The 14,507-nt window shown below is 41.2% G+C and overlaps 1 protein-coding gene across 1 annotated transcript in view; it reads left to right on the forward strand.

The window, feature by feature from the left end:
- Window positions 1-13,176, forward strand: part of LOC109980703 (regulator of G-protein signaling 12-like) — a 40,126-nt gene extending 26,950 nt beyond the window's left edge. Inside the window, 7 exon segments of the mRNA XM_065950241.1 lie at window positions 1,190-1,263; window positions 1,357-1,483; window positions 1,904-2,000; window positions 2,447-2,505; window positions 2,974-3,085; window positions 3,314-3,853; window positions 11,814-13,176. Of these exon segments, the coding sequence (XP_065806313.1) occupies window positions 1,190-1,263; window positions 1,357-1,483; window positions 1,904-2,000; window positions 2,447-2,505; window positions 2,974-3,085; window positions 3,314-3,853; window positions 11,814-12,091 (1,287 nt within the window). The 3' untranslated portion in view covers window positions 12,092-13,176.
- Window positions 13,177-14,507: the final 1,331 nt, after the last annotated feature.

Genomic DNA, 14,507 nt, shown 5'->3' on the forward strand with positions numbered 1-14,507 from the left:
TTTTTGTGCAAGGTCGGCATCAGCTTTGCACTTTGGTAGGCTTAGCTCATCCAAACTTTCGCTTGCCCACCCAACCAGAGGGTGACATGTTTGTTTAGCGAATTGAGAAATGGATCTCCAGAATGCCAGTCACTTTCCAACTTTGTGATTGGGTGGGCAGCCTATATCCAGCAGGTATATTTGCTGTGAGCCAACCCATTTTGTGGATGACGTTTTCAGACACAGAACCAGTGCAAAGACGGAACGAGCAAATACAGAGGCTCACTCGTGTAAAAAAAAACAAAAAAAAACTTTAACTAACTCTGACTCGATGATCCAATCCCATCTCTGATTTGGAAAAACCAGTTAGCAGTAGTTCATCACTTGTTGTAGAAGAAAACATAAAGCATTAGTCTACAATGAGAATGATGGCACTTTGAATCTGGCTAGAATGTGAAATTAACGCAGGAAGTGCTATAAATCTATTTTTTAAAATTAATTAAGTAACTAATTTATGGTTTCTTTTACAGAAATATAGACAATTTCATGGTTAATACACCAGAATACAGGAAATAAAGTTCTGAAAAACCCCCCCATACACACACACACACACACACACACACACACACACACACAGGCACACAAACATACCAATACTCAAGCAAAACCCACTCCCTAAGTACACGCCACATTTCCTGTTTCACACTTAGATCATACATTTAGCTTAATCTTCAGGGATTATAACCTCTTGGTATTTGTACAGACCCCTTATTTTAACCTGCCCAGTGCCCACCCTGAGAGGATAGACTAGAACCCTCCCTCTTTTATTTTTGTGCAAAGCAGTGAACAGATACAGATTAAAAAATAGAAAGCACAATCTATTTATGAAAATAAAACATAAATCTTGTTTGACTTTGTAATTGAAGAGCAATACAATAGATATAGATCTGATAATAGAGCACTTCCCCCGAGCCCCTTATTGATGTAGTAACTCTATTTCTGTTTATTATAAATTAAACATCTTTTTCACTCCTTAAACATTGTTTATTTCTTCAAGAATCACCATTCTAAAGAGCTGAATTTGACAGCGGTGAAATGAAATAAATATAGAAGAGAGTGGAGAGTCATCCTTTGAGTAGCTACAGAATGCTGTTACAGTTTGTTTTGTTCTCGGTGTGTAATGAAACCTTTCATGGTTTTCTCTTCATAGCCTTTGGTGTTGGACCAGGACTGTTTGACCCTCAGCGCACGAGAACTGAGACTGGAGAAGCGGACTCTCTTTAGGTATGAATGAGCAAGATTTGTTATGATTATCTTCTTCTTCTCCCCCATGTATTTATGTCTTTTTAACATTCATTTACTTTGTACTGTTCCTAGATTGGACCTGGTACCCATTAACCGCTCCGTGGGACTAAAGGCCAAACCCACTAAGCCAGTTACAGAGGTCCTTCGTCCCGTTGTGGCCAAATACGGCCTCCACCTTAGCGATCTTGTGGCCAAAATTGTAAGTCTTCCCTGGTGGCTTTAGAGCCTTAAATCCTTTTGAAGCTCCTGTGTGTCCAGGGGGTGGCGTGTGCAGTGTGTGACAGGGCCACAGGGTGGAGCATCGCGGTCAGGGGAGGGAAGCGACCGCATCCTTTTCCATCTGAAGCATGGTGGTTAGCGCTGTGAATCAGCCCAACCTCCAAAGATGGAGCCCCAGGGCAGTAATTAAGGATGATGACATTCCTCGAACATGCCGACTCTTTACTCCTCCCTGAGGATTTATTTTAGTCCTTTGGGTTTCCATTATAATTGTGTTATACAGCAGAGCAGAGAGACAGTTTATAAATCAAACTGAGGAAAGAGAAACGTTGACATAATTAGATTTCTGCTCAAATGGTGAAACTGCAAACATGTTGAACATGAAATTGTGTTTTGATAGAGCGGAGAAACTAAGCCTTTGGACTTGGGGGCCCCCATATCGAGTTTGGATGGCCTGCGGGTAGTTTTGGAGCGAGCAGACCCAGCTTCAAGCAAAGGTAAGACCCTTTGACATGATATTTAAAAATCCAGGATGTGTCACGGACATTTAGTACAAGTAGACTTTAGTACAAGTTCAGGGGGATTACAGACGTTGTTTTTCCCACTAAAACTTTCTTTACCAGGTTAGAATACAATGTTCTCAAGTTACTTTAGTCAGGATACCATATTATTGCCATTTAGAATATTTCACTGTATGCTAACTATGCTTAGCATTGCAGTAGCACGCATCTCAAATTCAATATTTCAATTGTTTGACTGATGTTACCTCTCAGCAATAAAAAGTGTAATCGTTCGAGTTACAAAAAGCTTAACTTGTATTTTCAGTGTTACCTGTTTCTATAATTAAGTTTGATACTTGGTGTCAATTTAATGCTAAATTGCTACACTTGAGTTACTATGGATTTGTCATGCACACCTCTCTCTCTGTCTCTCTTTCTAAAAGACAAATCCAAGTCTTCCTCCTTAAAGGGCCACCCTCCAACCAGGAGCTTTTCTGCTACAGTGAGTCCCCACGCATCTTCATTTTCATTCAACATGTCTCAAAACTAAGTCAAGATGTGCTTTGTCCTTTCCTATTTCTGTGCTGCTTCTGCAACATCCAGTATTATTTGATAACAGCCCAAACACAAATCTTTATTAACATTGAATTTGGTGTGTATTTCCTGATTTTTTTTGTTGCCCTAACACCGCCTGTGGCTGACTCACTCGCTCATATTGCTTCATGCTATCGCTCCGTATGTAGGCAGATAGCACTTGATCTGGATGCTAGCAAGGTCAGCTATGACACAGATGGACCAAGCTGATCTTTACACGACGGTCTCAGTAAATGTGGACACTCCGCTCAGTAGGGTGCTTGGCAGCTCATGCTTGGCCTCCCTCTCTCTTCCTCTTCCTCCTCCTTCTCTTCCTCCTCCCCATCCCCATCCCTCCATCCCCTAACAGAGTGCATTGTTATTGTTGCATCTGCAGGGAGATGAGAGGTCAACACCAAAGGACTTTTCTGTGAGAGCAAGTGGACCAGACTCAGGACTCCCAGGGGAAAAGAGAAAACAGAAAAAGATTAATATAGATGAAGCCGAAGGTAAAAGCCCCTTTTCCTTCCTTCTTTTTCTCTCTCTCTGTTCTTTCGGTGGATTTCTTAGCTTTGCTTTGCCGCAGGACTAACTGCTTTAGTATCTGACAGCTCTGAGGGGTTACTTTCGATGTTGAGTGAGACTGCTTTGCTGCATGTTAAACCAGACTAATGCTTTTCTCTATTATCCTGTTTGGAAAGTTAAACTGAAGGGAACTTGTTTGATGTGCTTTGCAGAATTCTTTGAGCTGCTGAGTCGCGCACAGAGTGCCCGAGCCAATGACCAGCGCGGACTCCTGAACAAAGACGACTTGGTTCTTCCTGACTTCCTGCGCCTCTCCCCCCCTGAGCTGGCCTGCTCCACTCCAGAGTCCCTAAAACAAACCCGGGAGAATGGCATCTCCTCACGGGGCGCTCTATCTTCCAGTCTTCGTTCAGAGAGTCTGGACTCCTCGCTCAGCTCCAGCGCCAACGGACACACTGCGACCAGGCGCTGCCTCTTACCCCCTCCACGGCACCCAACTTTTGGCACCCACCTGTCCCCCATCTCCCGACCTCTAGACACCCGGCCAAGCCTCCGCACTGTAGAGGAGGACACCCACAACGACCTAACCCTAGTAGGGGAGGGCGACATCAACAGCCCCAACAGCACCCTGCTGCCGCCTTGCCCGTCCCCGAGGCGGTCCTTCGAGAGCAGCATGCCTGAAGCCAACTTCACCCCGCCGCCACCTTGCTCTGAGTCTCAAGACTCTGGAGCAGAGGGAAAGTCCAGCTCAGGTATTTCTACAGTGTAACAAACCAGTCCTCTGTGTGCGTGTTTGTGTGTCTGTTGATTGTGCGCATGTGCGCCCTCCGTCACACTGTGGTCCAAACCTGACCACAAATTAAAAAAAAAAAAAAACACTCCCTCTACACTGACTCTGATGCACTTTAAACACAAATTGACCTTATTCACACGATGGCCATTTCCTCCTGCGCCATGCTGAGGGTAAGGAGCTTGAATTCATAATGTGCTGCTGTTTTCATGGTTGCTCGCTGTAGAGAATCGGACAAATCCTCATAATTTCAAGGCTTCTCGATTGATCAAAAAACAATGAGGAGTGGAAACCTAGAGGGTTAGAACAAAACTTTTAATGACACATTAGCAACCATAGGACAACAGATATTGTTACCACGGACTAGCTGATATGTGATGGCTGTGAAACGGCTAAAATAAAACAAAATTGTCACAAATGAAACGGTAAAAATCCACTGTTATGCTGGACAGCAAAGATTGAATGTGAAAATCAGTTTGATAGTGTTAGACCAAACGATACAAAAGGCAGTAACTACTGATAACAGAAACATTTGAGGCTGCAGAAGAGGTCTGAGATATAAATAAAAAGCCTTTATTTCACTAGGGCTACAGATCATTCATTAACAGTAACATTAGTTTTGTAGATATCTTAAGCTAACATTTGCTTAGAGTTACCAAATATGTTGTTTTAACTTGAAACATACTTTGATGTCATGCCAAGGATGGACAGATTAAATTCTCTTATACAGAATAATTGAACGCTTAAAACTATATTTGTGATCAAATAGTTGCCGTCTGACGGGCTCGTTTTAGCTTTCAATCACTTTCTAACCTGTATTATTGTTAGCTACAAAATGGCTAAAAGGTCAACTATAAAACAATAGCAAAAATTGTATTTCTAGTTAACTGTTTCACCAGCTAGGAAATAATGGACTGCTGCAGTTGCATTAACGTTTATTAGATATACTACACCAAAGGAAAGGCTTCAGTTACTGGCTGATAGTAAGGTTAGCTTGGAAGTGGTTGAATGCTAAAGTAATTAGCTTTCAAATAGACATTCTAACCTAAAATGTGGCCACCCCACCTACACAAACCATGACTGTTTTCAGATTCTCTCCATTTCTACAGTTTGCTCCCTTGAACACACCAGTCAAACATTTTCAAAGCCTTTCGAGCGTCCTCCGTCTTTGTGTGATGTCAGGAAAAATGTCCGCTGTGGGAATACGGTCAATTAGTAACTCTTTTCTCAGTTTGCCAATCATTTAGACTGGTTTGTTTTTTTGATCAAACGTGGCAAACATGTATGTGACTTGTCTTAATTACACTCGGATCAACGTGTAAATAGTGATGTGTATATTTTGTTCAGTGAGTTATGTTTACTTTGATGTCACTTCCCACAACACTAATTGCTGGGTTTATCCGAACGACTGGAACGTAATTACTCCAGTTAAATATAATGTTTATTTAGAGGTTTGGGGTGCAAGAGATATAAGTGATGGCAGTTTGTATGAACATTAAGAATATTTGCATACAGATGAGTGACTGCAGTGAGTGAATGTTGTGCTGGAGATTTGAAAGCGACGAGATTAGCAGCTGTTTCCTGACGTTGTGAGTTTATTATGTACAATTAGGAAAGCATCACAGCAAAACCAGAGCCCTGAAATTGTTTTTCATCGTTGGACCTTCAAATGCAGAGCACCCATACAAAACAAATGCTGTACTCCTCTCCATCATACCTCCTCTAGTTGAGAGCAATTCAACAATGTCAATGCCTTACGCAACTCTCTGAGTCACCAAATGGTGTCAGCTGCTTCTGTGGCAATTTGAGCAATCGTGAAAATAATTAGTCATGGGGGGGACAAGTGGTCCTCAGTGCTGGTGACATTGTTGAATCGCCCGTCATTCTTTGTCAGGGTCATCATTCCCTCCCTTTCAAGATGCCTGTTGTAGATAATCACTGCCAATAAACTCTGTACCTGTGATTGAGTAGATCTAATAAATGTTAGAATTTGAAATCACTCTCGTCTGTCTTTTTACACGTTTGTGAGCTCCGTTTTCTCCCACCTCCCCCTCCTCTGCATGCCTTCCTCGCCCTCCATTAGCTCCGTCTCATTTTGTCTCATGGCTCCTTCCTCTCATCCGCTCCCACTCATTTTCTGTACTTTTTCTGTGTGTGCTCGTTTGCACTGTGTAGCTGTGTGTGCTGTCTCTGCTCTAATTGTTGTTGGTCGTTGTGCGGTCTTGTTACGCATTGCTTGGTCTACCTGCTGCTCGGTTTATTTGATGGGGGTCACTGCTGTGTTGTGTGTAGCTTTGACGTTTCATTACGTTTTGTCTTATTTAAAAACTTTTTAAAGCTTGGGTTTGGAGCGCTGCAGCGGTATTGTCTCCTGCTGATTGGTTTCTGTTTCTGGTCTTTGTCATTTTCCTTGCCTCTTCTGTACCTGTTTCAAAGATTGAAATCAAGAGGTGAAATGATTTGTAATGGTGGTGGTGGTTTTCTTTCAGTTGAAAGCCAAAAGCTTTCTGTGTGCACACATCCAATTAGAGACCCATTTCCACTCTTGGCTGGAAAAGAACACCCAGGAAATCTTCTATGAATCTCCACAAAGAGAGAAGATAATGACGGTGACATTCTTCTACTTCAAAGTGCTTTTCCTGAAGGAGAACACCTTTGTATAAACAGCCAGCCTTTAAACGTAAGCTGATATGTACACAAGATGATGAGGAGGAATCCAAGCCTTTCAGCTCCTCTGCAGACTCTCCTTTTTTCTTTTTTTTTTTCTTTCTGGTTGCTAAGTGCATCTTCCCACCATCGGGCACCATGGTAACCTTATCCACGAGTTGACTGAGCTACAGATAGAAACTGTCACTATAGGTTTTCATCCATCTTCCATCCTCTTTCACTCTTTTTCTCCCCATCCCTGAAATAGAAACAAAGCTAGGAGAGACGTATTTAGAAACACTGGCTGACTCAAATGCAAACGTAAAAATGCAGCCACTACTCTCCGCTGTTCCACTTTTTAGAGACGCGATGAGGTTTTTATATTTTGTTTGGAAAGTCTCGCTCAAAAACGTAATCATATGTTTCAAAGGCAGCCAGTGAACAAGTCAGAGCCCATCAGTCCAAACAAGTGAGCAACAGTTCTGCAGCAATTATCCTCTTTTACTGTCAATCACCGTGGCTGCAGACGTCCCTCTCTGCGCTCTGTATCACTGATAAACTGACGCCCTCTGCTGTTTCAGGGGAATAGATATCACTGCAGGATTCATCACTCACTCAGAGCCTTAAATCATACGGTGTTGAAAAAGAAGGAGAATAAAGTCAACCTGCTCGTGCTCACTCACACAAGGATCAAATATTTAATCTCACCAGCAAATTTTGACAAGCTACTTAAGTTAATTCATGGATTCAGGGGTAACATTGATATCTGCTTGTACCAGAATTAATGATTTTATTGATAGTTTAAAATATCTTGCACTGCAAACAAATACACCTGAACCTCATCATTTTAAACGGCAGCTCTAGAGCAAGGCATCAATACTGACAGTAAATCCGTATTCTGCAGTGACCTGGTGGTTGTTGTCATGCATCAGGGTTAAATACGTTTTTTTTTTTGTTTTTTTTAATCCAACCTCTTCTACTGAAAAAAAGCAGAAACAGCTTCATTTGTTGCCACAGCCACTTCTTAATCATGGCTGTAATCACTTCATAAACTGGGGTTTGTGGGCTGAGTCAATAGGGATTAGGACATCCACTAGGGGGCGACATTACACAGTGTAACTCCATTCACATGACTGATTTGTGTTGAACTTTATATCTCAGGAAAAACATGCCATTTGGTGAAATACATTTTAGAAATATAGAAAGTTAAGTATTTTTGCTAAAGTTTTCCTTTTTCCTCTGCAGTCAGGTTCATAAGTCAGCTTCTCAGGTTTTAATTCAGGGACAAATTTGGGCCCAAACTGAGATCAAAGGATTCTTCTGAGTAAATTGGACATCTACCCGATGGCGAGGTTATCTCTCAAAAGTGCTCTGTAATGACTCCCTTTCAGCAGAACACCAGAGGGGACATATGGCTCTGCTTGCCTTCGGGCTCATTTTCCCTCTCTTCCTCCTCCTCATGTCCCGTGTGTCAGCTCTCCAAGCTGGCAGCCGCTGACCCTGGGCCAGCCTTATCATCCATGTGGCCGTCAGAGACACAGATCTTTGGCAGTCAGCCTCAGCGAGGACTGAAGCTGGGTCTTTTCCACGCTGGCTGATCGGTGTCAGCTCCCGGCTGCTGCCATGCTGAGTGGCAGGAGTAGCTGCAGGAGGCATGGTCTTGTTAAACGTCTGTATCAACAAGACATCTCTTCACACGTCTCAAAGGAATCAGCAGCTTTAACATTTAAAACCTCAATTAGGATAGCCTTAAGGAAAACACAGGAGTTATTTTCATATCATTTTAAATGTTTTGAAGTTAAAAAAAAAATCTCTCTTTCTGTCCTTCAAAATAAGAGTTTGCAAAATCAGTCAAATATGATGTATGTCATATAAATTGTATGTAATCCAAAAACTAAGGTAAAATAACTAGATAAAAACAGGTACTGAAGGACAGAGGAGACGCTATCATGAATTCTTGATGAGGAAACACAGGAGGTTAAAATGTAATTAAACTAGATAAAATGAGATTATGTTAAAAGCTAGACTAAAAAGGTAGTCATGAACTTGCTTTGCCTCATTTACAGTGCAGGAGGCGCTCATGTAAGGAGTGCAGTGTATCATCATCATCATCATCACTGGTAATAGTATCAAACTACCTGTCTCTGCCAGTCCTGTGCCCGTAGCTCACTAGCTTAGCTTCTCTGCTCATGCACAATAATTGGTATGTATGTAGTCTATGGTCAGGATGTGAAGAGAATTTCAACGAGTATAACAAATTATGGATCCAAAACAGATTCCCTACTTCACTTGTAAAAATGTAGATCTTTTTTCCTTAAAAAACATTTTCAAGGACTGTTTTAACCCCTACATAAACATCTAGGTTAACTTTTCTTTTTTCCAAATATCAAAGGTGAGGGGTTATTCATACATTTAATTACATATTTTTTCAATGTATTTTTTGAACCATGAAGAGTTAAAGCTGCAGCGTTTTCCTCAACAGTGAGAAACTTGTGCCTTGACCCCACGCGGCAACCTCTGGTCTTGAAAAATGAAGCAATTGCGGAAGTGCAAAATCCTGCTGTTCCTTGAGTGTCCACTTGAGGCTGGCTCCAGGAACACTGGAAGTCACATACACATGACTGGCAAAAAGCCCTTTATGCATAAATAAACATGTTTACAGCCTGGTACAAAAAAAAACACAAATAGCTCTGATTAGTTATTGTCCTCACTGGCACACTGTACGGGGGTAGAATTTTAAAAAACAGCTCTGTTTTGATTTTGGAAGCAATAAGTGTTATCCATAGTTAGGCGCGTAGCTGGCATGATTGCCAGGTGGGGGCGTTGTAACGGTTGGTCAAGAGGCTCAAAACCCGCCTCAATTTTGACTCTAAGCCTGTCGTTAGGTTGACTGAAAGTTAGTCTGAGAGTAATTCCAACATGGTGGCGGCTGCTGATGAGCCTCCTGAGCCCCCTGCCATAACAGATGCAGATAACACTCAGGCTTCGTCCATTAATATTAACAGTCTATGCTTGACCCTAAGGAGCTACTCTGGACCCTGGATGGGGTCTTGATCCCCAGGTTGGGAAGCATTTATAAGATAGAGGAGGAATGAATAAATCAAAGCTCTTAACAAACCACAGCTCATGAATACGCCTCGCATGTCGGCATCAATACATCACCTCCTGGGAAAATCCCTGTGATCAAGATATCTGTTGTTAAAGCATCAATTCCATCTATGTATAATTCAAAACACGCCTTCCTTGCTGAACACAGTCAGTGACACATCCTTGAACTACAGACGTGAGCTTGAGAGTTGTTGAAAAGTCCTTGAATTCGCTCGGCGTTCACCTGTGCGCTTCAAGTTGTCCTGTAGTGGATAGTGTGAGTGTCTGTGAAAGGTCAGCTGTGGGAGCTCACAGGCTTGTGTTTACATCTGAGCTGTGCAGCAGTGAATCACAGTCAGCAGAGTTAGGAGAAGTGTGTGTGTTGAAGAGCTGTGTTTGAGTCATTCGGGCCTCTGTGTTTAGAGTCCATGGGGCCGCAGGGTTCACATTAAAAGCATCGGTCATCAGAAGTGTAACGACAGCAACCCAGAAACTCAGCTTTTAGCCCCCCCCCCCGCCCCCCCAACAAACTGGAGGGGGGGGGGGCTTTGACTGGCACACTCTTAACAATGTGATATTACTGATTTTTCACAGGATGATGTACTGCAGCTTTAAGTGTTTAAAATCCAATTGATAAACTTCTCCTCTTTTTCTTTCTTTCCCTTGATCTGCCTGACATCATCAAATACATGTTGACAACAGCTGTGCACATTACACAACTATACAACTCTCTTGATTATGCAAACAAACGAAGCTGATGTGGGTTTCTTAAATGCACAATCTCTCCCACACAGCGGGTGACAAATGTTCCGCTTAGAAAGATTATCTGAAGTCTCATGCTGAGCATTTGGCTCTCAGGTAATAACATCACCTGCAGGTGCACATGAGTCAAAGAGGGGGAAGAAATGCCAAATATAGTTATTATTTGCATCTTTATTTGGTCGCTAATGTAAAAAAAAAAAAAAAATACATTATTAAAATCATATGTAGGAAGGGAGGATTGATTGCCTCTTGTGATTTGCCTTTTTGAAGATGCAACTTGGGGATTATGTGTATTTCTTTAGAGCAATATCACAGGAGAGGGAGTGATGTACGGAATATCAGGACTGCTGTGATTTAGTCGTAGGTACGAGGCAGCGATAGTCAGAACAACATCTCGACCTCGAGTGTGATATTACTCTCATGCAACAGTTATACAAGCAGAAAATAGTGTTAAAAACTACAAAATAAACAACAGATATTTTTTTAACTCCACCAACTCGGCTAGCGCCACAATTTCACTGAAGCTAGACTGTCGCCAAGCAACCCAAACATTCTATTCTACTGCACTCTCGCTACTCTCTGGGTGTCCATGGTTACCACATAGCAGCTCTTTGTAGTTTGAACCTTCACTTGTGAAATTAATTTTATCATAAAATCAGTGAAATTAGAGTCTGTTGTGTGATTCTCAGGGATGAGATGTTAATTAAAAGTATTCAGAACTCCTGGTTTAGGAGGACTGGTAAAGTCCCAGTGATGTGCCTCTTGTCCAATCAGATTGCTCAGTCGGATCTAACTGTTGTGTAAAATGACTTAAGATATTAGTAACACATTTATCATTACAGACGCCTTCAAGTGCCGATTTATAAAGAGTGAATGGATTTTTGTAAGGCAGCCGTCCTCTGTGATTTCATGCTGTCTATATAATGATTATAATGGCTACTTAATCAGGCATATTCCCTTGCACAAACAATAGGTTGAATTACTATGAAAGTACTTGACATTTTAAAAAGGTAACATGAGGCGACAAACCACTAGAAAATTAAACTGGCACCACAGCTTGAGTACTTCACGGTGTCCAGTTTGAGCCATTTGGTGCTCCTTGTTAATCATAATTAAGGCCTCAGGCAGAAAGGAAGTGTTCCTTGAGCTACTTGCACAGCATTAGAAAAACTAGCTGGTCAAGATGATGAAGCAAAACCGCACTTACAGCTAAGTGCATATTAGGATTTAACATTATGCCAAACAGGAGGCTTTTATTATGTTACTTTATAAGGAGTAATATGTCAGTGTTGGCTGTTAGCTTTTTCTGGTGCCCCCTACTGGCACAAAAAATATAATAAAAAATGCAAATATAAGTGGTTGTGCGTTAACCTCATAACTAGACATACCCATTCTTAATCTCTCATGTCTCTTTTATTCTGACACAGAGGGAAAAACGGACCCCAGCTCCAACAACAAATCCCCCAGCGAAAGAACCGACGCTGCACTGACGGTTCAGGACGTGGACGGGGTACATCTGGAGGAGGGAACACAGGCGAGGTCCCAGGAAGAGGACTCTGAGCTCAGTCTGAGCTTCCACGGCTACGTAGCTGAGCTGCGGCAGTGCCAGAGCAAGATGAGGAGCGCTCAGATGCCACAAAACGGCCGTAACCCACCGGAGGGCACGGACTGTCAGACAGACCTTTTCAAGGCCACTGTTGTCTAAAGGGAACCCCCCCCCCCCCCCCCCCCCCCCCACTGCTGCACTTTTAAAGCCTGAGGCACTGACTTTAGAGAGGGAACGAGTCACACGATGGGCTGCATGTACAAAGCAGTCTATTTACACTCCAAAAAAGATCGATATCATGGTGATAGATATTGTATATTTGTTATGAATTATGGCGTCTTGTTGTTGATTTCTAGTACTGGTTGTCATTTTGGGACAGTGATGTTTTTTGTTATTGTATAGTTTAATTAAGAGGTACAAAACAATTCTATTAAAAGCCATGTTAGACCGAGGACAACCATGGAAGAAGACTGTAATGGGATTTTTTTTTGTACCATGTTCTAGTAAGGCAAAGATTGTATAAGGTTCATAAGCAGGTTTTAATTATGTTTTTAATTTAGCTTGATGAAATATGATTTTTTTTTAAAAGCTAACTAAAAGGTCAGCTGCATTAGCAAAGGGAATTGACAATTCATTATCCTTTGAATTACAATTAAAGAGAACACAGTAATTTTAAAAATAACAACTCTAATTAAAGACACGAGTTTGACAGAATGTTCTTCACTCCAGTAATTACTCAACTTAATGAGTGCTTGTTTTCCACTGAGGAAGATGCAGCTGAAAGCTGTTGAAAATCAATGGACGATATATTGGTTGATTTTGTTACAAGAGCTGTTAATAACAACTTTAAATGTAAACACTTTGTCAAGTTTAATTTAAAAATGTTGCTAGCTTCTTTCCCTGCTGGAAATGAAGGCTGTGACATGTAGTTCAAACCTAAAGAAAACCTGTCATGTATACCTGAAATTTTAACATTTTACAAAACTACTTGCCCCATTAGAAAGTGGTACCTGCTTTTGTTGAACTAAATGCTCAGCAGGACTATTTTTTTAGGATCAAAAGGGAGTCAATTTTATTTTTCCTTGGATATTTACCTATTTCTGGTTTACATCTCTTTCCTGTGTTTTTCAGATCATGCATAATTGGTACCTCTGTTGCCTGTACTTCTTGCTTCTGTGGTTTTGAGGTTGTCAACATGTCGAATGATTAAAAAAAGCTTTGATGGCTGCTTCCAACAAAAAGGATGCTGTTTCTTTTGTCCATATGTGATTAATGGAGGTATTCCTAACAGCAGGGCGATCCCTAAGCAATCTTAACCTCTAATCCTGGCTGTAAAAATATCTGAAATACTCCTTTGTTTTGGTTTATAACCCAGTCTTCCATCAGGCATTCACAACACTGAGATCTCCTTGTCATATTTGGCTATAGCTACCTGTGTTTGCTAACTTGAGTCAATAATTAAACGGAATAGATTGAACAGTTGAACAGTTTCTTGTTTGGAGTCACCTTCTCTTCACTCTGGGATTTGACCATAATGTGAACGTGCTGTTTAGTCGTCCTACCTCTTCTTTGTATTTTTAGGTCAGCATCTGGAGAGAGATTATTACAGCTGGTGAAAATTAGAGGTTAGATTATGGGACTTTGTCATGACAGAGCTTGTCGCTGCTGGAATGTTGACAACGCATAAGGCCTATAAATGGTTAGTAGGCCTCTTCACTTTCATGCCTTCTTTATCTCAAAGGTCCTGCCATTACTGAATTCTTCATTACAACAGTGATTTCTTTCAGATCCTTGATACACCTACACATTTGACATTCTCTTATCTTAAAAACTTTAAAAATGTGAGACTCCACCTGTGAATGTTTTGGCGTCTAGACTGCTTCTATCCACTGCTTCTCTGGCAGTTCCCATGGCAGCAACTATGGCACAGTACATAATAAGTCTTTTATTAAGAAAAAATACTCCAGCTTCATCTGCATTTTACAGCAATGCAACACAAAACACAGAGCTTGATGTCATAAACGTTTTGTGGTAAATTGTTACTAGAGTAATCGGCCACTGAGCGTAGAAATAAAGCAGAGATTTTCTATTGAGTGGTTTATGGTTTTGAGAAAGTAGGCCTTAGTTGCCTATATGTCACCTTAGCTATTGTCTGTGTTTGGATCAAAATGATCTAGGACCTGATTTTGCAATAGAGCATGACTGTTCCAGGGCTTAGTAGTGAAGTGACACCCACATGTTACCTCATGCTTGTGTCATGGGCCAGGTATACCTGTTACCACGAGTAAATTGCTGAGAGTTTGCAACTACTAGCCTAATTACCAAGAGAAAAAAAAAAACTAACTGTTGCGCTAGCCTAATTACTAAAACACAGATAGGACTATATTTTCTAAAAAGAAAAATTCTTAAAACTTTGCTTGTAGGATTTTTTTAACATAACTAGAATAGCCTTTATTAGCATAGATTAGGCAGCAACATTGAATTGACTTTTTTTTTTAATTCAAGTTTTCAAATATATACCTAACAAGCTGGAACTATAGAAAGTTTGTCAACTTTAGATTTTTAAATAAATGAG

Source organism: Labrus bergylta, chromosome 22 (genome assembly GCF_963930695.1).
Source record: "Labrus bergylta chromosome 22, fLabBer1.1, whole genome shotgun sequence".
Lineage (NCBI taxonomy): Eukaryota > Metazoa > Chordata > Actinopteri > Labriformes > Labridae > Labrus > Labrus bergylta.